This window comes from Gopherus flavomarginatus, chromosome 4 (assembly GCF_025201925.1).
Source record: "Gopherus flavomarginatus isolate rGopFla2 chromosome 4, rGopFla2.mat.asm, whole genome shotgun sequence".
In the NCBI taxonomy this organism is placed as follows: domain Eukaryota; kingdom Metazoa; phylum Chordata; order Testudines; family Testudinidae; genus Gopherus; species Gopherus flavomarginatus.
Genome location: NC_066620.1, coordinates 7,600,693 through 7,624,010, shown reverse-complemented (window position 1 = coordinate 7,624,010; position 23,318 = coordinate 7,600,693). Strand labels below are relative to the sequence as shown.

The 23,318-nt window shown below is 44.8% G+C and overlaps 2 protein-coding genes across 2 annotated transcripts in view; both read left to right on the top strand.

Annotated features, from left to right (window-relative positions):
* Positions 1-10,131, top strand: part of NAPB (NSF attachment protein beta) — a 239,497-nt gene extending 229,366 nt beyond the window's left edge. Inside the window, exon 9 of the mRNA XM_050952227.1 lies at positions 8,556-10,131. Within this exon, the coding sequence (XP_050808184.1) occupies positions 8,556-8,627 (72 nt within the window). The 3' untranslated portion in view covers positions 8,628-10,131. The remainder of the gene's footprint in view (positions 1-8,555) is intronic.
* Positions 10,132-10,907: 776 nt separating this feature from the next.
* Positions 10,908-16,236, top strand: CD93 (CD93 molecule). Its single transcript, XM_050952133.1, has one exon. It carries the CDS (start codon positions 11,106-11,108, stop codon positions 12,990-12,992), a length of 1,887 nt encoding a protein of 628 aa, XP_050808090.1. The 5' UTR covers positions 10,908-11,105; the 3' UTR covers positions 12,993-16,236.
* The last annotated feature ends 7,082 nt before the right edge of the window (positions 16,237-23,318 follow it).

Below are 23,318 nucleotides of genomic sequence, written 5' to 3'. Positions count from 1 at the left end.
ACAATGCCAGATAACCCAAGCCATGTCTTGGTTCTTATGTTTACTTTAAAAATTGAATAAGGAACTTTAATTTTTTTTGAAGTCAGGGGGACTGCTTGTGGAGCATGGTTCTTCTCAATATGAATAAGAGCGTAGGACCTACCCCTAAGTAAATAATATGTAAAATTTAAAAGCAACGTAATAACTCAGTAGGATGACAATTGCTACAAAGCAGAAGACGTGTTTGCAAATAAAATGTGGCACCAGTCAACACTTACAGAATTATGCTTTGTTCTACTTAATGTGAATTGCACAAGCTCTATAAAACAGCATTTTGCTGACCCAAAATCCATTCTTGGGGTGTGATACCTAATGTGGCAGATCACCCTCTCATTTCATCAGCCTGTAGGAGATGATGAATGTGGGGGCAGGGAGAAAAAAAATGAAAAATCTTACAAATGGATCCCTCATTCATTATTACCCCAGGCGTGTGGATCTGCTTTCCATTAGCAAGCACTGGCAGGTGTGTATGAGTCTGCACTGAGTTTCCTGATGCAGTCAGAAATCTGTGTTATCCTAGTGTAGTACTTTTTTTGTCTTCAGTGCTGTTTGCTTTTTTACTTCCTTCCAGGCATTTTGAATCATTCCCAGGGCCTCCAGCCGCTTGGCTAAAGATGTTGTTTGTGACTTCTAATATTTGTCTCACGGGAGGTTTTACAGACAAGCATCAGTTTGTGCTGTTAAAAAAGTAAAGCTGACACACAGCTTGTGGGGCTAAGCAAGGGAGTAGAATTGCAACTCCTGACTCCTCACCCAGATGTTTGTGCCAGAAATATTAGCTTTGTTGAAGGAGTGGAGCGCATAAATGCTAATGTATTTATTAGTAGTACAAATGGAAAGAAGAGCTTATTTGCAGGGTCTGATCCTGAGAAACTCCTGTTCAGGTCTGTCAAGGTTTCTTTCCCCATTTTGAACTTCAGAGTGCAAATGTGGAGACCTGCATGAACACTTCTAAGCTTAATTACTAGCTTAGATCTGGTACGCTGCCACCAGCCAGAAATTCAGTGTCTGGCACACTCCCTGTCCCCCCTCCAACTTTCCCCTCCCTGGGCTGCCGTGAAAGGCTTCACCAATTCCCTGGTGAACACAGATTTAAACTCCTTGCATCTTAAAACAAGGAGGAATTAACCATCCCTCCTCCTTTCTCCCCACCAATCCCTGGTGAGTTCAGACCCAATCCCCTTGGATCTTAAAACAAGGAAAATCAATCAGATTCTTAAAAAGAAAGCTTTTAATTAAAGAAAGAAAAGGTAAAAATTATCTCTGTAAAATCAGGATGGAATATGCTTTACAGGGTACTCAGATTCATATAGACCAAAGGGACCCCCTCACAGCCTCAGATTCAAAGTTACAGCAAACAGAGGTAAAAATCCTTCCAGCAAAAAGAAACATTCACAAGTTGAGAAAACAAACATAAGACTAATCCGCCTTGCTTGGCTATTACTTACAATTTTGAAACATGAAAGACTGATTCAGAAAGATTTGGAGAGCCTGGATGTACGTCTGGTCCCTCTTAGTCCCAGGAGCGAACAACAACCAAAACAAAAGAGCACAAACAAAGACTTCCCTCCACCAAGATTTGAAAGTATCTTGTCCCCCTATTGGTCCTCTGGTCAGGTGTCAGCCAAGTTTACTGAGCTTCTTAACCCTTTACAGGTAAAAGAGACATTAACCCTTGACTATCTGTTTATGACAGGGTCCCACTGATTTAACTGGAGTTAGGGATACCTGGTTCCTCCAGAGATGCTCAGCACCTTGCAGGATCATGCCCTGAATGAGTTCCGTACTGTTTAAAGGTGCTGGATGGACCATCCCAGAGACTGAAGTCCTTAGTTTATCCAAAGCAGGGGGATAACACAAGCCATGGTTATCGCAGGCATCCATACAACACATGCCCACCGTGCATCAGTTGTGGTTTACAGGGACTGCTTTTTGGAGTGAGGCTACGGGCTGGTCCACACTACGAGGGGAAATCGATCTTAGATACGCAACTTCAGCTACGTGAATAACGTAGCTGAAGTCGAATATCTAAGATCGGATTACTCACCAGTCCTCACCGCGCGGGATCGATGTTCGCGGCTCTCCCTGTCGATTCCGGAACTCCGTTGGGGTTGATGGAGTTCCGGAATCGATATAAGCGTGCTCGGGGATCGATATATCGCGTCTAGATAAGACGCGATATATCGATCCCCGAGCAATCGATTTTAACCCGCCGATACGGCGGGTAGTCTGGACGTAGCCTAATTCAGCTCCTATGCTTGTTCCATTCAGCTACTGATCTGTCTGGTGAGATGATCAGCAGTGGTGTCATTTAATGCCAATGGCTATGGTGGTCATCCTTTTCCCATCAAGAAGTGGGAAGTAGTTCCTTTCTGACCCCCTAAATCATGAGGTTTGAATGCTCATTCTTTCCCTGACCTTGCAGAGTGACAAGAGTTATGGATTATCCTAAAGTAATCTAGATCTTCATTTAACAAAAAATGAAGCCATGCTACATCTCAGTGATTTCCTAGGGTAATGAATAATACAGTTTGACTAGGTACTGTGTAAAGAAAGATGTCCTTTTGTTTGTGCTAAATCCATAGCTCCTTCATGTCATCAAGCTTCCCTCTGTTCTTACAGAGCTCTATCCTGCAAGCTGCTGAACACGCTGGAGAAGTGCTGAGACCTGCTACTGCTGATGTCAAGCTATTGAGATTCCTGATGGACCTTCTACAACTGTTCAGCTCTTCGGGAGCAATGTAACACAACATTCCCTGAATGCACATGTACCTTCACAAGAATTCAGCTTTTGAGAGTTGGAGAGGGATTTTTCAACATGTGGCCCACAGACAGGTGACCATCTACAGGACAAAGTGCAAGTCCTAACTCTGTCAAAAAGAACCACTTTGTTTCTTTTCTTTCAAGATGCTTAAGATTCCACAGGGATGAGTGCGATATAAATGTATAGCTAGACAGACAAAGGGTTAAATGGATAGACAGATAATTATTAGAGAGTACTGCCTTTGGAGCCCATCTGTTGTATGAGAACTTTGAAGATATTTTTCACCCATGTGCCAATTATCCAAACAAAGTTTAATCTGTTATCACTGTAACAATGGCATACTGTTCCATATACAAACAAAATAAAGAAATGCCGTATCTGGGGGTAAAACACTTTTGCTGAACACTTTCGTTTGATTTTGTCATAGAAACTTGCTGATTCTCATTTAGCTGATCTGTAAATCCAGTAATAGTCTTCAGAAACTGATGGTTAAACTCCACCCCTCAGAAGGTGCAGTTGAAGCGTATTGTAGTGAGATCGCATCTTACTAAGACTTTACTACTTTTAAAAAGGTATATTACAGTCCACAAATTAGTATGCAATGAGGTGGATTGTAAATCATTAAAACTAAACTATACTTGTCAAAATAAATGAAAAATTTCAGCTGGTGAGGCAGAACCCTGGATTATTTTTTTTTTAAATTCAGGTTTGTTAACTTACACTTCACAAAACTCAGTAATCTGCCACGGATTAGTACCAGTCATTAGTGCAAATTAGCAAGGCTTCATTGTAGTCTGATTTACAAACAAGCACATGGATGTACAATTTTAAAAACCCTACAAATGCAATTTGGCTTTGGGTCAGATTCTGATCTCGCTGAAGTCAATAGCAAAACTCCCATTGACTTCAGTTGCAGATAATCATACACCACACTGATGGGCCTGGTATAAGTTCACAGAAATTGTAAGCTCTTTGGTGCAGAGGTATTGTTTTAATTATATGTGTAAATACAATGTCTAGTGCAATGGTGCCTTGATCTTTATTGGGGCCACTTGCTGCTACTGCAATAAAATTATTAAACAGTAATAATGATAAAGAAATAGAATGACATGAGAGAAGCAGCAAGAACTGGTTTGATGGCACTATTGTAAAGCAGCACAGATTCATGCACAGCCTGGAACTGGGCCATCAGTGCATTGGCTAGTAATGCATGCAAAATACAAAACATAGGAGGAAACTTCTTAAAAGTCATATGAAGTATAAACACAGAAATAAGAGATAGGACCATAGGAATTGCCATTCTGGATCAGACCTGAAGTCCATCTAGTTCAGTATCATGCCTCAGACACTGCCAGCACCAGATAAGCAAGCAATCGGGGCAAAGAAATAATTGGAGTACATATAATAGTATGCACATACTGCATATGGACGCTATCACATACAGAGGACTGTATGGTAGAGACAACTGCCTCTTCACTGACATCATCAATTGACAAAAATTGCCTAGTCTCTCATCTCCCTTGACTTATATACACAACACATAAACTACTGCAAATAATAGCATTGTGCAGACCTTACATTTTTACAACGTGGTAACTGAAGTTTGCAGTGAGCATCTCAACACTGCAGGCCAGATACTCAACTGGCATAAATCAGTTTAGCTCCATTGAACAGAGCAATGTCCATTTACACTCACTGTCTGGCCACTTTACTGTATATGGAGATTGTGTAATTTCAAACGTCCCCAGAGAAGGCATGAGTTCCTTCTGTTCTTCTACAGCATGATCTTTCTGCTATTATTTATGCAGGTGCTACTTTATGCCTTTTGCATGCTATTGTCCATTGTTCCAACCCTGATTCTTTCTTTGGGAATTGTTGTTGACTTTAAACAGATCATCTACATTTCCTTCTTCTGACTTTGGTAACAGTTTTATAATTAATCCTTCTGATAATCTGATATGTTTTTATATATATTGTGCCCCACTTGGCAGGAGATCCAGTTTTCCTAGGGCAATTTGCAGTTGATTGTGATCTGAAGCATCAGTTCATATATACAAGTGTTAAATCGCTTATTAAAAATAACAAAAACATGTAATTTATTGTGGGCACTTTTATCGCTATTTATTGACAGGATAATTATTTGGATCTTTTTATTTTCAAGTGAGATCATGTCTATAGAGGAAGAAATTAAATTAAATGGGTTATTTGATATAGGCAATAGAAGTATGCTTGTCTCTTTAGAGGTTGCTATAAATTATTCTCTGAACAATTTGGGTAAAGATAAATAAACTTGATAGATGGAGTTTTTAAAAAAATACAGTCTACTGTTACTTATCTACTTTCAGATGTTCATAAACAGCTCTAGTGGTAGTGTTCAATTTTCAATATTTATTTTTAAAAAATGTTGAAAGTTAGAAAATGCCAGCGACGGTACTTGCTAAACTTTTAAAGTATGCAGTGAATCAACAGGGCCAGATACAGCAATCATTAAACAGAATTCTATCCAACAGGAATAAACACTACTGGATTAATGTACTTAATATATCAAAAGGAAAAATACCAACATGAGCTCAACACCAAGTGTGACTGTCTTAATGTGCCTTTTAAAAATCTTTCTGAGTTGCAAATTTAAGAATATGTTATGTGTTTGACCATTGCCATATACAATGACCCAGAAGTAAAGATAAATTAATAATGCATTGTGGGACTGATCAAAATACTTTTACTTTGTTAGGAGCCACAGTTGTTTACAGGCTCAACATTACAGGTAAAGTTAGTGGGGAGAGTAGTTTGACTTCTATATTTGGGGGGAAGCTCCAATCAGGCCAATAGGGACGTGCATGGGGAGAGAAATTCCACGCCTGATGGAGGCTTGCAGTTTGACAGGGCAACCTCCCAATCCCCATCCCTCCCCCCCAAAACTTGGCCCACGGGAGTTAGCCAAATCTATCATTGTCATGTCTACACCAAGAGGCACCAGCAGAACTTGGTGAGCTTTCAGCCCATATCCTTCACTTCCACATAGTGACAGAGGCGGTCTGGAGAGTTTGTAGTTCTTCAGAGGGCTATGAGGGGCTTATATTAAACTTCCTCCGCTCCTGATCCATTTCTCTCACCTGTCAGTTTGCCCTGTCATCCAACCCTTGCTCCCTCCCTCATCACCACTGTCAATAACCTCTGATGTGCAGAGGCCTGTACTCTAAGGTATCCAAGGAAACAAAAATCCAACTCAGTCTGTTACGTAAATATTATTTGTAAAAGTCAGCAAAAGCTGGGACAAACTGGATTGTTTAGGTTAACCGAAGAGGAAAAATCTTCAGTGCTCCTGGTAGACATTGGTTGGCATGACAAGCTGAAAGATTCTAAAAATGGGTGGCAATGTGTTTTAATTAGTTAATATTAATGGAATGAGGTTGCCAACCCTTCTTGAACATAGTTTATTTGGGGGATACTAGATGGGAGCAGCAGGATGGGTAGACTGGAAGAAGCGAGCTTTACCATCATGGGACCCTAGCAACCAACCTGACCCTCTTGGGCCTTCATCGTCCTGACCCTAAAAGACCTCCTGACCAGACCAGGCATAACATCTCCACCTTCAGCTAACTCCTGAACACCAGGAACGTGAGAGCTGAGTTCCCGCAGTCACTCACTACACATCTGTCATTTTCCTTTCTATTGTATTTCTCCTCTTTCCTCCCTCCCTCTCTGTTTGCCTCGGTCGGTTTCTGGCTTAGCCAACAAGACATCTACACCTCTTGCAACACTGCTCTGAGCCTGTAATCAAGAAACACGGGTGAAAGCAATGCCTTAAGCATGATGCAGATAAAAGTTTGCCAGGACTTGGAGTGGATCAGACCCCGTGCTGGGCTTGTGTTTCCTCAGCAGCAAGATCACACATGAGCATCAGCACCAGAGACAGAAGTTGCATTTTCTATGTTTACTTATCTCTTTTTTCTCCCCTTTTGTACGTGTTTGTCTTGTTTTGTCTTAAAGAAAACAGGACTGGTCTCCAATAACAAGAGATCCAGACCGACTGAACTAACATTTTCTCTCTTCTCCTCCCCCAAAAGACAGTTCATATCATCTTTAACACCATCTAAAGACAATCATGGAGAGGTTTCTCAACGGAAAGGACATATGGGATATTGTGAAAATAAAAGCCTGACTTACTCCTTTACATTTCAAAGGTGGTAACTGCTTTTTCTTGTGTCTTTAATTAAAAGTTTAAAAGATTTGATGGTAGTTTTCCCAATGGGAGTCACCAGCGATAATATGAAAGAAAACCTCAGGTCATACTGCACTGTTTAATGTTGTAACACTGTCCCTGGGTTTCAGCAACGTCTTCTCTCTTGTTGGACCCTGTCATAAACAGATAAGTAAGAGTTAACAGAACAAAACTGCTTCATATCTCTTTTGCCTGGAAAGGGTTAACAAGAACAGTGAGCCTGGCTGTCGCCTGACCCGAGGACCAATCAGGGGACAGGATACTTTCAAATCTTGAGGGAGGGAAGTTTTTGTGCTGTGCTGTTAGTTTTGGTTGTTGTTCACTCTGGGGGCTCAGAGGGACAGGACGTGCAACCAGGTTTCTCTCCAATCTCTCCAATACAGGCTCTTATAAGTTCAGACTAGTGAGTACTAGGTAGATAAAGCGAGTTAGGCTTATGTTTGTTTTCTTTATTTGCAAATGTGCATTTGGCTGAAAGGAGTTTAATTGTGTATTGGGCTGGAAGGAGTTCAAATTTGTATTTTTGCTGAAAAGATTTTAATTTGTACTTGTATACTTAGGCTGGGAGAGTATTCCCAGTGTCTATAGCTGAAAGACCCTGTACCTATTCCATCATAAATTTACAAGATCATTTTTACTGTTTTTCTCTCTTTAATTAAAAGCTTTTCTTGTTTAAGAACCTAATTGTTTTTTTATTCTGGTGAGACCCCAGGGGACTGCGTCTGGATTCACCAGGGAATTGGTGGGGAAAAAGGAGGGAAGAGGAAGAGAGAGGCTGATTTCTCTCTGTGCCAGGATTACTTTCTCTCAGGAAGAGTCTGGGAGGGGGAAAGAGAAGGAGGGAGGAAGGTGAATTGTCCTCTCTGTTTTGTGATTCAAGGAGTTTGAATCACACAGTGATCTTCCAGGGTAACCCAGGGAGGGGACGCCTGGGAGAGGCAACGGTGAGGGAAAGGGTTTACTTTCCTTGTGTTAAGATCCAGAGGGTCTGGGTCTTGGGGGTCCCTGGGCAAGGTTTTGGGGGGACCAGAGTGTACCAGGCACTGGAATTCCTGGTTGGTGGCAGCGCTACAGGTTCTAAGCTGGTAATTGAGCTTAGAGGAATTCATGCTGGTACCCCATCTTTTGGACGCTAAGGTTCAAAGTGGGGAATTGTACCATGACAGACCCCAAACACCTTCTGATCAATACAACACTCCTTTTTCTCTGGTTCTTCCCCCACCGCTCCACAACCTACCGCTGTTCCTGAGCCAAATTCAAACACAGTGTGAGCAGGTACAATTCCATTGATTTCTGATTTAAATCAATAGAGTTGGGCCTGCTTCTTTACACCCCAGCTCAGAATTTAGCTCCCTCTCTTTAAAAAAGCTCTCCCATGACCCTGAAGCTAACTATTGGCCCATCCCTATTTCCCCTTTTGCAGAGTTTTTGCAAAAGTAACTCCCTCCTTCCAGGGCTTTGGAGCGGACCCGGAGTTGGAGCGCAGAGCAGCTCCAGAGCAATGGAGCTGTAGGTTTTTGCCCGGAGCTTGCTCTGGAGCCGGAGCACAGCTCCAAAGTCCTGTCTCCTTCATCACTCCAACCACCTTTCCCACAATAATATGCTGGGCTAATTTCTCTTTGAGTATTGGCCTGGCCATAGCAAAGAAATCATTCTTCTGCAGAGAGTTAATAAACTTTTCCCTACTGATGATGGCTCCCTCTGCTTTCTCAGTCTCCTTGACCACACAGGCTTCTACACTGCAGTCACAGTTCTGTCCTCTTGGACCAACTCCGTAGATGTGAAGACATCTCTGGCATGATGACATTCATTCCATTTTTGCCTCTCAATAGAGCTGTCCCTTGGGTAGGGCGAATTGAGGTGACCACCCCGGACCCCACGCTTTGGGGGGCCCCACACCTCGATAAAATCAGCACTGTCCCAATGTTTGGCCCTTTGTCCCGCATCCCAACCGATATACAACCAGGATGCCATTTGTCCCGATATTCAGATGAGGAGGTGAGGTGGGAGGTGAGTGGGCAAGTGGGCTGAAGAGGCAAACAGGGAGGTGAGCATCAGGTAGGCAGGCAGGAGGGAGGTGAGGAGGCAAGCAGGTGGATGGATGGCAAGGAGAAGAGCAGCGGTCAGGCAGATGGGGACGCGCACTGAACGGATGGTGAGGAGACTAGCAGGAAGGCTGATTTGTCCTGGGCCCCACACTCCCCTAGTGACAGCCCTGCCTATCAAACTGTTCTTTCTGCATCTCTGGCAAGGGTTGACCCTTGTGCCCAGATGTCCCACCTGGGCTCATTCTCTAGCATCTGTTCTCTATTCTCTCCCTTGGTTACCGTTTTTCATCCTTTAACATTGCCACAGTTACTCTGCTGACTGTACAAATGAATCATCTGTATAGCACATTGTCTTGTGACAACTGAAATGACTCTGCCTACCTTGACCAAGTTAACTGTTTTCAGCTAAATGTCTCAAAGGCAAGAAGTGGGAAGAAAAGAAGCATCCTGTCTTTTATCTCTCTCCCTTCCTTGAGTCCATTCCATTTGCCTTCATGGTCCACAATCTTGGCATTGTCCTGTACTCTGTATGGGCTCCACAAACCTGTGCACAGTGGGTTTGCACTGAAGTGCAACTCGCATCTAAAGAACAGGACATATATCCCAAAGTGAATTCCCAGATCCATGGCCATACTTGCATATTCATTAGTGCACCTAAGTTTGCATGCTCAGGCCTAACCGGACATCCGCATCAGGCAGCTGGACACACATATATATATTTAGATGCCTTCACTTCATCTATTCAGTTTATGCACACAATTGCAGTAAGTTGCACTCAAAAGCAAGCACATGAATGGACAGGCAGAAAATGTGCATGGATCTAGGACCTTACTGTATAAAAAAATCTGACCTTTAAGCTCTCTGCATTTTATCCAAATCCCCATCTGCAAAATAATAGCTGTAAATAATTACACCTCAGTAAATGTGAGTTTTAACTAACGTCAGTAAAACACTTTCTGATTCTCAAATGAAGTATTTCTACTTTATTACAAAGAGGTCAATCAACTCAGTATCAATTGTGCTTTGTGTAAAAGTTGCTAGCCCCAGAAAAGGGGACTTTTGGGGCCTAAAGGCTTGTGAATTTTTAATGCATTTGTTCATCCAGTAAAACTTATCACACTAACTACTTTGCCCTTTCTTTAAGGTTCCTATGGATTTCACTGGATTTGGATCAAGCTGCAACTGAACTGACGACACAACTGATCACTGACCTTCTGTAAATTCTCCAAAACCATTAACTAGGAATATCATTGCGCTGATGCTCAAAAGTCTTAGGTGTAAGCAGCTGCAGTTCAGTGCTTTTCTTCTGTTTGAGGTGACTGGTTCTGGACAACAGATTACTGACTAAGTTTAGAAAACTCCCCACTGTAGACTGAGTTGGAGTTGGTTTGGTGTCCCTAAACAACTTGGCTTAGAGCATGGAGCTCAGACATTCTCACGACCCAATCCTATTTAAGGACTTTTCTATCTATTTAAAGTGCAAGAATGAAGAGAAAAAAAGTGCTTGAAATTAATTGTGTGGATGACATATATGCACCAAGTATTCCATTTCCTCTAGAAGATGAAATCTTAACTATGCTTAGGATCATAATCAGGGATTCCATGCCTTTTTTTCTTCTCTCCAATAGATACTGGAAAACTAGATCTCCCTATTGGGGGTTACAAAAAGTCACTGATGAGTAAGTATTTAAGTCCTTTAAAAATAAAACAAGAAAGCAGCATTCCAGCAAGTTTCTCATACAAGGGGAGGGGAGCACCGGGCCAAAATAAAGAAAGCCCTTTAATGGTAAACCTTTTTTTAAACTGGTGTTAAACTACTTCACTTGAAGGAAGGCGAAGAAAAGCAGCTGAATATCTTGATTGTTATCCACAAACCAGGAGGATGAAGCCACCAGTAACTAAAATACAGGAAACTCTAGTCTCCGGTGATAAATAAGAGTCACAACAGCACAGGATGCATGCAGGGCAGCTCCTTGGGCCAAAGGGATCTGGAAGGCAAACAGCTTCTGCTCTTTTGTTCTAACATCTGATGTGTGTCCCCTGCAGGTCCCATCTGTGCATCTGGTGCCCGGGACAGCAACAGCACCGATCCTGCCGCTCTCTGACAGACCAGACCGAAGCAAGCATGGGAACTGCTCTTTTCTTCCTAGGCCCGGTCTTACTTTGGGGGGTGCCCTCCTGGGCGAGTGAGGAGGCAGAGGCCCTGTGCGCCCAGACTGCCTGCTACACCATCCACTGGGGCAAGCACAACTGGGCGGATGCCCAGGAGAAGTGCAAGAGCAATGGAGGCAACCTGGTGACCATGAAGAGCCAGGAAGAGGCCTTGTACGTCCAGGATCTGCTATCCAAGCTGCCCAGGAGGGAGGCCGGGCCAGAGGGGCAGGCGAGGCTTTGGATTGGGCTCCATCGGGAGAAGGGCAAGTGCTACCAGCAGCACCAGCTCCTCAAGGGTTTCAGCTGGGCCTCGGGAGGGGAAGAGACCGACTACGCCAGCTGGCTCCGGGAGCCCCGAGAGACGTGCACCAGCCGGCGCTGCGTGAGCCTGCACTGGAACACCACCGCCCCCAGCTCCTCGGCGCTGGGCTGGGCCGACGGGCCCTGCAGCGGCTCCTCCGCCAGGGCCCAGGGCTACCTCTGCAAGTTCAGCTTCCAGGGCATGTGCCGCCAGCTGGCGCTGGCCGGGCCCGGCAGCGTCACCTACACCACCCCCTTCGGCCTGGACAGCGCCTCCCTGGCGGCAGTGCCCTTCGGCTCCCAGGCCGCCGTGTCGTGCCAGGGCCAGGCGCCGGGGCCCTTCCCGGTGTGCAAGGCGCAGGCGGGCGGCGGGTTCGAGTGGAGCAGCCCGGGCCCCCTGTGCGCCTCGCCCCGCCACGGCTGCGCCTACAGCAACGGGGGCTGCCAACACCAGTGCCTGGAGCTGGCGGGCGGCTCGTTCCGCTGCGCCTGCCGGCCGGGCTACCAGCTGGGCGGGGACCTGCTGTCCTGCTCGCCCGTGGACTACTGCAGCGCCCAGCCCTGCCAGGGCGAGTGCCTGGGCCGGCCGGGGGGCTTCGAGTGCCGCTGCCCCGCGGGCTACGCGCTGGCCGGGGACGGCGTGAGCTGCGCGGACGTGGACGAGTGCCTGGGGGAGCCCTGCCAGGAGGGCTGCGTCAACACGCCGGGGGGCTTCGCCTGCACCTGCCCGCCGGGCTACGAGCCCGCGGGGCCCGGCGGCCGCCGCTGCCGGGACGTGGATGAGTGCGGCCAGGGCGCGCCCTGCGCCCAGCTCTGCAGCAACACGCCGGGCTCCTTCCTCTGCGCCTGCCGGCCGGGCTACCAGCGGGGCCGCGACGGGGCCTCCTGCCGGGACGTGGACGAGTGCCTGGGGGAGCCCTGCCAGGAGCGCTGCGTCAACCAGCCCGGCAGCTACCAGTGCCTCTGCCCGCCGGGCTGGGCGCTGGCACCCAACGGCGTCTCCTGCCTCTCGGCCTCCAGCCCCACCACCCCCGGCAGCGCGGCCCCGTCCCTGCGCCCCCCAGGCGAAGAGGAGCCGGCGGCTGGGGGTGGGCACCCGCCGGGCACCCACCCCGCTAGCGAGAGCCCAGCCCCGCGCTCTGACCCAACCACCCGAGCCCAGCCAGGCGGAGCAGAGCCGAGCACCCTCCAGCCGGCTGCTGTCAGCCGCGCGGCAGGGGCTGGGGAACCTATGATGAAGCCCGACGCTGACCAGGCCACCGATGGCCCCAAACTGCTCCTGTACTATATCCTGGGCAGCGTGGTGGTTATCCTGCTACTGTTGGCTTTTGCCCTGGGCTTGCTCATCTATAGGAAGAGGAAAGCCAAGACGGAAAAGAAGAAAGCCAGGAGTACCACAGACAACTACTGCTGGGTGCTTGAGCAGGCAGAGAAAAAAGCAGTAGCCAATGACTACAGGTAAAGGCAGGAGTCTGCAGAAAGGGTAGCCTGCTTGCAGGGACTAGGGTAGCATCAGGGGTCTCTGGAGAGAGGGAACACTAAACTAAGGGTTAATGTGTGCAGCAGAGAATGTTTCCCATATTATATAAAAGGATGCTTTCATTATGTGACTTAACTTTTCACTTTAGAACCTGGGGTTTGGCATTGTCTAAGTGTCAGAGGAACAGTCAGTCTGCAACTTAGATCAAGATCCCAATGCTGTTCCCACTGAAATCAGTATCAAAACTCCCACTGATTTTAATAGGACAAGGACTAGGTCCAGAGTGATATGTTGCTTCTGAAAAATAAAAGCAATCACATCAAAAAGTTTATTGGAACTTTCAAAAAGATAAACATCTTTACAATCAGAATAGTCATGGCCCTGATCTTACAAACACTTGTGTACGTGACAAGTTTCAGTGGTAGCAGCGTTAGTCTGTGTCAGCCAAAATGAGGAGTCCTTGTGGCACCTTAGAGGCTAACAAATTTATTTGGGCATAAGCTTTTGTAGGCTAAAGCCCACTTCATCAGATGCATGGAGTGGAAAATACAGTAGGCAGGTATAAATACACAGCATGTGAAAAGATGGGAATTGCCTTACCAAGTTGGGGGGGGGGTCTGCTAACGAGCCAATTCAATTAAGGTGGAAGTGAGCTATTCTCAACAGTTGACAAGAATACCAAGGGAGGAAAAACATCACTTTTGTAGTGCTAATGAGGCCAATATAATCAAGATGGCCCATTTCAAACAGCTGACAAGAAGGTGCGAGTATCAGCAGGGGGAAATTAGTTTTTGTAGTGACCCATCCACTCCTAGTCTTTATTCAGGCCTAATTTGATGGTGTCCAGTTGAGAAAGCATAAGAGGATGCAAGATCAAGAAGTTAGGAAAAGGTATTTGAGGAGGAATTGCCCATCTGTGGTCACTTAGGATAGAAAATAATCCCCTCTTTCAAAATACACTAATATCAAAACCCAAACCATGCCTGTTTTCCAGTTTTGCCATTTACTTCAATGGAGCAGCACCATGCCTATACAGAGTACAAAAGGTGCTAAAGAGGAGTATGGATCTGGTTACAAGGGTACATATTTTTCCTGAAATACCCACCACCTTTATATTCTTGCAGCTTTTATTGTATACTTGAGGCCACATTGGACAGAAATGTGAACTTAACACAAAAGAGTTAGCTGTGAGCCTCACAGCTACATCCTGTTCTTTTTAGTGTGTGGAGGAAAACCCTTTCCTGCTGTTTTTCTTCTCCAGTTAGCCATTGTAGTAATCAAGAAAACAGGAAAATGTAGCTTCTAGCAGCTGTAAATGTTTTGAATAGTTTGTATATGCTTCCATTTCTCTGGACAATAGTTGAAAGAAGCAGTGTACTCATCCCTGGTTTGTTGGGAAGACCTGCAGAAAATTCATACTATTTCTTTGTTCTGACACCAAGTTTGTCAAGCATGTAAGCACCTGAGTAACTTTAAGCATCTTTGTAATCCCATCAATAGGACTAAAATTAAAGTTATGCATGTGCTTAAATGCTGTGCTGTGTCAGGGCCTGTATGAACAGTCACACCAACAAACTTTAAGATTCTGAGATTATTAGCTTTGCTTTGTGTCATTTTCAAAATTTTTCTAATCCTCAGTCTTTCCCCATTCATTTTATGGGGGAAGGTATCCAGGTATTTCCATGTTCACTCTGTTCACCCAAAATAAATGGGAAACTAGAAAGTATAGGTGTGGAATCATAAAGCCAGTGTAAAATCTCACATATTCAGAAAGGTTAATAGTTCAATCCATAATCCTGAGTTTTTAGTACTATATAAATTGTGTGTATTCTGGTGTGACTCACAGGATTATGAGTAAAAAATTCTAATCAGTTAAGGCCACCAAAAAACATTGATTTGCTATGTGTGTAGGTTTAGCTTTAACTGCCCTTCACCTCACCAGGTTAAGCCTCTTGAGGCCAGTTTCATCTCAGTGGAATTATATCAATGATGAATTCAGCCCTCACCTGCTTTTTGCCATGAATCAGTTTTCTTGATTCAGGGCTCAGTGCAAAGCCAATTGAAGTCAGTGGGAAGACTCCCATAGATTTCATTGGGCTATGCATCAAGCCCTTGAGGTGAGTAGGAATGGCAAAGAAACAGATTATGACATCTAAATGAAGAGTCAGGAGATCCTAAATGTTGATGTGGGCTCTGTGTGTATTTGCTCTGTGGCGTTGGGCAAGTAACTTCAGTTTCCTCATCTGGAAATGGGGAATAATAGTGTTTACCTGGTAACCTCATGTGGGCATTGCGAGGACTGATTTGCTAACACATGTGAAATGCTTTAAACACAGCAAGTGCTTTGCACGTGTTATTATATTCCTGTTGTGCTGGGGTTGTATGCACAGACCTCCTCAGTGCTAATGGGAATTACCAGTGCTTAAAGTGCAGCAGGTTTAAACACATTACAGGCCCAGGAAATACAATTGCTAAGAAGCCAGCCAGCTTGCTGAGATGCTCAAATTTTTAGTACCACCTGAGGAATGTCCTCATTGGTGTCTTTCCCCACTTGCCCACCTTTGGTGAAGAGCAACTAATCTGAGCATTTGGAGGAAGCAGACACGAGTCGTCTTCTCTTTCCCTTAGCAACCCAGTACCAATCTCACAGGATGCACAAGGGGAGCGGAAAGACTCCAGCAGCTCAGAGCAGCTCAGATCCTTCCTTCCCCCGCCCCTCTTGTGAGCAATAGGACAGCTCCTCCCCATCCCAACACCACCAGGCCTGGGAAGGGATACACAAGGCTCTCAGCGCAGCATCTCCCTCCCCTTTCCTCCAGACCAGGGTGAAGAATTCCAGGAGATGCAGGAGGAACAGAGGTGAGGCTGGGTGTGCAGAACTACTGGGGGCAGGCAAATATGGGGAGATAAGACCTCCCCACTTTTTCAGATCCTTTTAATCACTGGTAATTCCATGTGGCTGCCCACATGTCGAAATAATACATGCCAAAAAAAATGTCTGTCCGTCACAGGTAGCAGCATCACAGGTGCATCAGTGTTACATTTGTGTGTGATGATATTACAAGTGTTCCTAAGAAGTGTTTTCCTTTTTTAACTTTAACACTGTAAATAGCATTACCTCAGTGGATACGTTGCTATTCTGATGGAAGCATGTACAAATAAAATCCAGATGAAATGTGTCATTGATGCTTTGAAATAAACATGATGTTAATACTTATTGATGCAATACATGATCAATTGTTTTATTTGTGAGGTTTCACAATTCGCTTAAAACTGCCTCCAAACCAAGAACTTTTTTGTACTAAAACTGACAATTTTTTGTTTTTTTAGGAAAGCAGATACCCTCTGTGAAAAATGTCATTTAGTTACAAAAAATTGACAGAAACCTAGGTTTTGAGGGAATTTTGACTAGCTCACTGATAAATTGTCCTTGCTGGTCAAGATTAAGCAGGGCAGTGCTGGAAAACTATCTGCATTGTCACTGCTATGTTGTACCTGCTCCGTACAGAGGACTTTGGTTTCTGGTGCTGTCAGTCAGGTACCTTTCATCTAATAATGATTTAATATGTATATTAATTAAATGTTTAGAGGCCTCAGGCAAAATCAGGGCCCTTTTGTTCTAGGCGATGTACGGTGTGGGGAGGGGTCTATTCATGTGGCTCTCACTGCAGAATCAAGGCGCAGAACAGTAAGTTCTTTAAAGCAGCAAAAATATTCATCGTTTAGGGTTATCAAGGTAGAGCTGCTCAGCCGATGAAACATTCATCTAGGAAAAATTGGAACAAGCAAAAATTTGAACTAGCTTCACTGACCAGACCCCTCTAAAGATTCTCATTTCTACAGCTCCTGTGTCCTCCTACCAATCACAGAAGTTTTCGTTAAGTGGTATATTAAAAAAAGGATGTTCTCTAACAGCAGCTGGACGTTAGATAAATGGGCATTTCCAGAACAGGGAAAACTTTTCTAGATTAATTTTGGCTAGTATCCGGATCTGCCATAGGAAGAGCTGACTAAGATTAGGTACCATTGTGATGCGCGTAATCTCAATATCTCTACATGGAAGTGCAATAGATAGGTAATGCACTACCACTACCTAATTTAGGCTGGTGATCTGGGGAAGAAAACAGAAGTGTGATTATGTCAGACAGAAGTGCAATATGGTGGACATAAACGGCTGATTTTGTAGCACAGTCATTGCTATAACATGGTCAGAAAAGCCTAGTTTGCTACCACTATTATTACTATTCATATTTATATGGGAGTGCTTTAGGCCCAACCAAGATTGTGCTAGGCATTATACAAGCCCAGTGTACTAGCACTCTCTGCCCTTAAGAGTTTATAATCTGAACGGGATGGATAGGGGAAAGAGATACAAAAATCATAGTTTGTCCATTCTTTCGGTCAGTCTACATTCAGACCTACCATTTAGTGCCGTGGGATTTCTCAACCAAGAGCCTGAAGTCAATGGAAAGACTTCCACTGTTTTCAGTGGCCTTTGGATCAGGCCCATATTAGTTATTTTGGCCCTTACTTGTCACAGGTGCAAATGAACTGGGACATTGTCAGGGTAAGCCAGGACATCATACTGCCAGGGCACTGTCAGGCCCTTGGATCAGTGCTGAGATACAAAATCTCCACAAGGATAGTTCTGGGCCTCTGAAGTTTCCCCCAGGATCTGCAGACCCTCTTTGTTCTGTGGGGCAGGAAGTATGGAAAGATTTGGAGGAAAAGGTATCAAATAACATTAAAATATGATGTATTCTGCAAGGATTAACACTGCTCCCTTACATCTACCATGTTCCCTAAAGAGTCTCACTGCAAAAACAATGCTTTCAAAATGCCCTTTTTCATTTCCCTTGTAGAAGAGTGACTCACCGGCCAATGCACCCCCTCATGGCTGGGTATAGCTTAGTAGGCCGTCCTCCGCTGCCAGCCCTTGCCAACAGCCACTGTGGCCCTGCCAGGATCTGCCTCTTCTTAATACTAGACCCTCCAGCCAAGACACAGTCAGTCCCACCCTTTCGGGGTTAACAGAGTCCCACAAACTATGGTCCAATGGCCTTAACGCCGGGTCTTCAGCCCATCTCTGGGCTCAATGGTCCTTACACCTCGTATATCAGGGGGAAGTTCACAAACTTAGGCCCTCCCTGTACTCTGGGTTACAGTCTACAGGCCCTGTAACAAGCAACAAAGGTCTGCAGCCTCAGCTCCCTTTCTGCTTCCCTAGACCACTTCTTACCTCAGCCTGTTTCTAGGCCCTGTTTCCAAGCCCTTTTCTGGGGTCACTCATCCACAGGCTCTTCTTCCCTCCCCAGTCTCCACAGAGGTCTTTCCCACTTCTGTAAAGAGTGACACCTCGTAGATGATTCCTCCCTACTGGTTCAATTCTCTGTCTCTGAAGCCCCAGCCCTGGGCTGGCTCAGGGGTGTCTCTTACCAAGGCCTCTCACAAGACCTTTCTTCACTCTGGGCCTTACCTGAGGCTCCTATCCCAGAAGAGAATCCCTAAGACTTCTACTGCCCTGGAATCTTTCCTCTATTAGTTACCCTACTTCTGCTGGGATTGATCCTTAATTAGGCGTGGCCTAGCTTTCTGGTGCAATTGGATCAGCTAACTGCTCTCTGGCTCCAATTAGCTATTTCTAGACCAGTGTAGAGTATATACCCTGTCACATACTCTCCCCCTCTAGACTGTGCCCATTTTCATTATTTTTATCTTTTGATCATTTCTTGGCATTTGACTCTCTCAGGTCCCTTCAAAGTCAGTAGGTGACCTTCATGTCTAGCCAAGTACATTGCAGTGCTGTTGCCTGAACTTTAGATTGTGTATTAATTATAATGATTACTTAAGAATAACCCCAGTTATCACTTTGAGGGTTGCCAGGCACTTGCCCCAAAATCAGGCCCAGTATTATTCCAATTATTATATTGGTGGGAACCCTGATGTGCACAGTTGCAACACTCACACTATAGGAACTCTCATATTTACAAATATAGTTTATTCATACATTTAACACAGTCACAAACACCCCACCTCGGTAAAGGTAGATAGAGATACTACAGAATGTCCATCTGCAGATCCATATACTCTCACCATCTCCTGTAGAACAACCTGAAATGTTAGCCATCATCTTCCTCATCACCATCACCTTCCCCATCATCACCAGCGGCCATCATCCTGGAACCTCCCAAGGACTACATCTCTCTCTCCTACCGCCCCTGGCTGGGATGCCACTTTTGTAATATGTTACGCTGAAACCATTGTGTTCAATGCATATTCAGCAGGGGATTTTTTCCCCTTCCTTATCTGTATTTCCTCACCTTGCTAATGTTGGAGTGTCTTTTTCCTATAAGTTGGATATCAATGATCTCAACTTATTATCATATATGTTCCTTCAGTACCATGGCCCTTTTGTGATTAGGATCACATTTGTTATTTCTGTCCTACCCAGTTTTTTCGGTTCTTTCCAAGTTCCAAGTTGTGGTATATCTGATAAGTTTAAAAGGGCATGAATTTAGGAAAGCCCCTATGCTAGCCTGCTTAACACATCTTCTTCGTTAAAGGTTGCAGCCATATATGGACCTTATGCTTTAGCTCATCACCATCTATCTGGGTGAAAGATTCCAAACATATGTATGCTAACTTCACCATACAGAATGTGACCTGCAGGTCCCTTGTGTTACAGACAAAACATACTCTAATATATACCTACAAACCTATTATAATAAAATAATCAAACCCATAAGAAAATAAAAGAACTTATAAGAAAAGAGATATAGGCAAGCAAGCAGCCTATCCTTAAATGTATCTCATGTACCTGTTATGTACATCAGTCCATTGCCAGGACACTTCTGTAGCTGAATTATTTTTTTGTGGTCAGAACTTCTCCTTAAACTCTTATTTTCAGCACCCTAAATACTTGGGCTGGTTATCTATGCAAAGTTTATCTGTTTAAAGTTTATAGGTCTCAAGCCTTATGCTAACTTGCAGAACCTAATGTCTTACAGAATACAGGCCTGTAGGTTTCTTGCATTACAGCTGAATATAATGCAAAGCAGTAAATATAATAAAGGCAAGCTAACCCCACTATGCTACAGTGCTACTGGTGACAATGTGACTGAAGGAAGGATCCAGATTGCTAGGAAGACAAGAAGGAACTTTTTAAAAAGATGAACCCAGAAAATTTCCCAGGTTAGGAATCTGCTGTTCTCCTGTGTGTCTCAGAGGATGCTAGAGTCAGCAGAGAGATTGTGAGAAGGAATAACAGTCTGACTTCCCTGAATGTGCAGGACTTGAAGCTTTCCTTCTCCAGATCCCCCAAAATAGTGGGATGCAGACAAGAGGCCAGTCACCCCGCTGCATGACCTGGGAAGTAAATGCAGCAATCACTAGAATAGAGGAAGTTAGTTCCCAGGAACAGTTAATGTCTGGTAGGGGGAAGGTATGGGGAATCTCAGATTTCTGTTATTTTAAGGGCCCAGGAGCCTGGGTGGGGCAAGTCTCTCTCTTCCTGCCAGTCCAGATGGATGGTTGGGATTATTACACCCAGCTGGGAAGATTAAGGGAGTGGTGGGATGACTCCATGGGGCTCTCAAAATTAGGCTTCAGGCCCAGGCCAGCAAGAGCTGCTAAGAGCCTAGGAAGAGAGTTGTGAGAATCTCATCTAAAGGGGTGAGTTTGTGGGCTGGGAGACTAGACCTTGAACCATTCAATCCCAGAAGGCAGGCTATAGAAACCCTGATAGAAAGGGAGCTTGCTTAAGAGCTAAACTATGCTGAATCAATTAGATCCCAGGAGAGGGGGAATACTGTTCTAAAGACTCTTGCTGTGAGTTATTTCTGGGAACTCAAAGGGAAACTGAGGCAGGGTGCCTGCAGAGCCACCCCTAGGTCATGTGGAGGTCCCCTGGGATAGCACCTGTCCACAATGCTAATTTATTTTTCTAAAATGGATTAGGATGGCAGTATGAGAAACAAAAGATGCACAGTACAGGTCACAGATCCTCACTGGTATAGCTCTCTTGTTTTCAATGGTGCTGTGTTCACTTACATGGCCTCTCCTAGTGCAGAAGATGTTTTTCTTCTGCTGTACTTTCTCTCTTCTTTTGCTGTGTTTCTTGGTGCTATGGCACTGGTGATTAGTGTTTATAGTTGTATGCAGTCACTGGATAATTAACTCAAGTGCAGAACATCTGGCAATGCCTTTTGGGAAGCACATGGGTGAACTGGATTTCAGATGTTACTTCTCTAAGGCCTGATTCAAACCCCATTGAAGCCAATGGGAGTGTTCCCATTGATGTAAGTAGGTTCTGGATTGAACACCTAATGATTTGTCTGTTTGGTCTTTTCCCCCCAAATGAAATTCCAGAACTGCCTATTAGCTGAGCAAGATGTCAGACCTTCATTTCTGTGCCCAAAACCACAATGAAATGGCAGAGCTGTCAGCTGATCTCCTCAATAGAAGAACTAATATAAATGTAACATAATTATAAATAAAAATACAAAAGTAATCTGCCTGGGAGTGTATGAGTCAGAGCTTCTGTCATCATGGATAGGGATCCACCCTCGCTCACAGACATCTGCTTTCATATCAAGAGGATTAAAAATGTTTTCATTTGCAGTTTCCACCCAGTTCTTATGCATTTAACCTTTGCTTCTAGCTGGGACAGCTCATTTGCCTTGCCATGGGCCCCTTGATTAACTTCACTGTTTTTCTGTGATGCTAAACTTCAAGTGTGACATGAGACCTCTGGGCTGAGTAGAGTGGGAGGAAACTGGGTGACCGTGAAAATCTACCTCCCAGAGTATGTCTTTCACTGCAGAATTAACAGGAGTGCAGATCACTGGAGTTATTTCTCTCCTGTTAGTTCGAGGGGAAGCAGCTGCATGGTAAAATGACACTCAAGCTGCTGTGTCCACACTGATGCTGTGCCCGCTAGTGCAGCGGTCCCCAACCTTTTCATCTGGCGGGCACCAGATGAAGGACCGTGGTGGCAGTCGAGCATCCGCCAAAATGCTGCCGAATTTTGGTAGCATTTCGGCGGAGACATCTCTCAATGACGCCGCTTGTCAGCGGCAAGCGGAGTCATCGAGAGGTGTCGCTGCCGAAATGCTGCCAAATTTCGGTGGCATTTCGGCGGATGCTCGACCGCCAGCCAGGACGTGGGCGCATTTAGAACTTCCCCTCCCCCCGGAATTGCCAGTCAATTCAAATCAGCTATTTACCCAGCTCTACTACTCTGGGGCTCTAAGATTTCTGGGGGCCCATCGCACTGTAGTCGGCTGAGCTGCTCTGTGAATTATTTGGCTGAGTATCGTGGGAAAACTTGTCTGTTCTTCCTGGCTACATAGTTGAGAACTCGTTCCAGTAAACCACTTGTGGCTTGGTGCACTTCCATTTTGTCTGTGGCCTCTGCTCTAACTGGTGACAAGGCACAGATCCAGCTCAGAGGAAAGACCTGTACTAAATGTGGGCACGACTGCAGGTCTCACTTGAAAGTTGGCCCAAGATATAATGGCAATGCCTCCTCTATAGTCTGAGTTTTCACAGAGAATGACAATATACTTTAGCGTCTTATTTTCAGGGATGAGCAATCCATGCTAATGAGTGTGATCCTCACATGGCGCGCATCCCTTTGTAGGGAAAATGGGCAGCATTTTCTCTTACTCATTTTAGTAAAAATGAATGCACACAAATACTGTTGATGTCCTGTGTCCTGAGAAGTAAAATTTACTCTCAACATTACTTCACCTCCATATTTTTGTCATGCACGAGAGGGATTTTTTAGAATATTTCCATCACCCATGTCAGAAATGTTGGGAGCCCCTTGTGTAGGCAAAACTGCCATAGTTGTAGGTTATTTTAATAGGGTGCCCTTGCTCACCGCAAATCTAACCAACAAGTCCATTACATTTACACCCGCCTTTAAAGCCTCTTTACACTGCCAGAGACGTAAAAAGGCGCCTATGTAAATGAGACTCAGATCCATAATAACTAAATTATAGTCAGCCAGTTGGACACTGACTTCAAAGACCTAGCTGAAAGAGGTCTAGCGTGTTTTAACTTCCAAAACAGGCTAACCGAGAATCCAAGTTTAATTTCCCAATAGGAAATTCTTGGAATGATGAATCTTTATTGTTAAAACGTGTTAACAGCACATGGATTATATAACTCTTGCAGCTGGGCCTACTGCAGTGATGGAGACCACTTGTGATAGGGAGTCCACCCCACACAAGGCCTTTTGGAGTAAATTAGGCCAGTTAATCTATAAACTGGTGCTTCTCAAACTTTTTCTTTACCGCCCCCCCC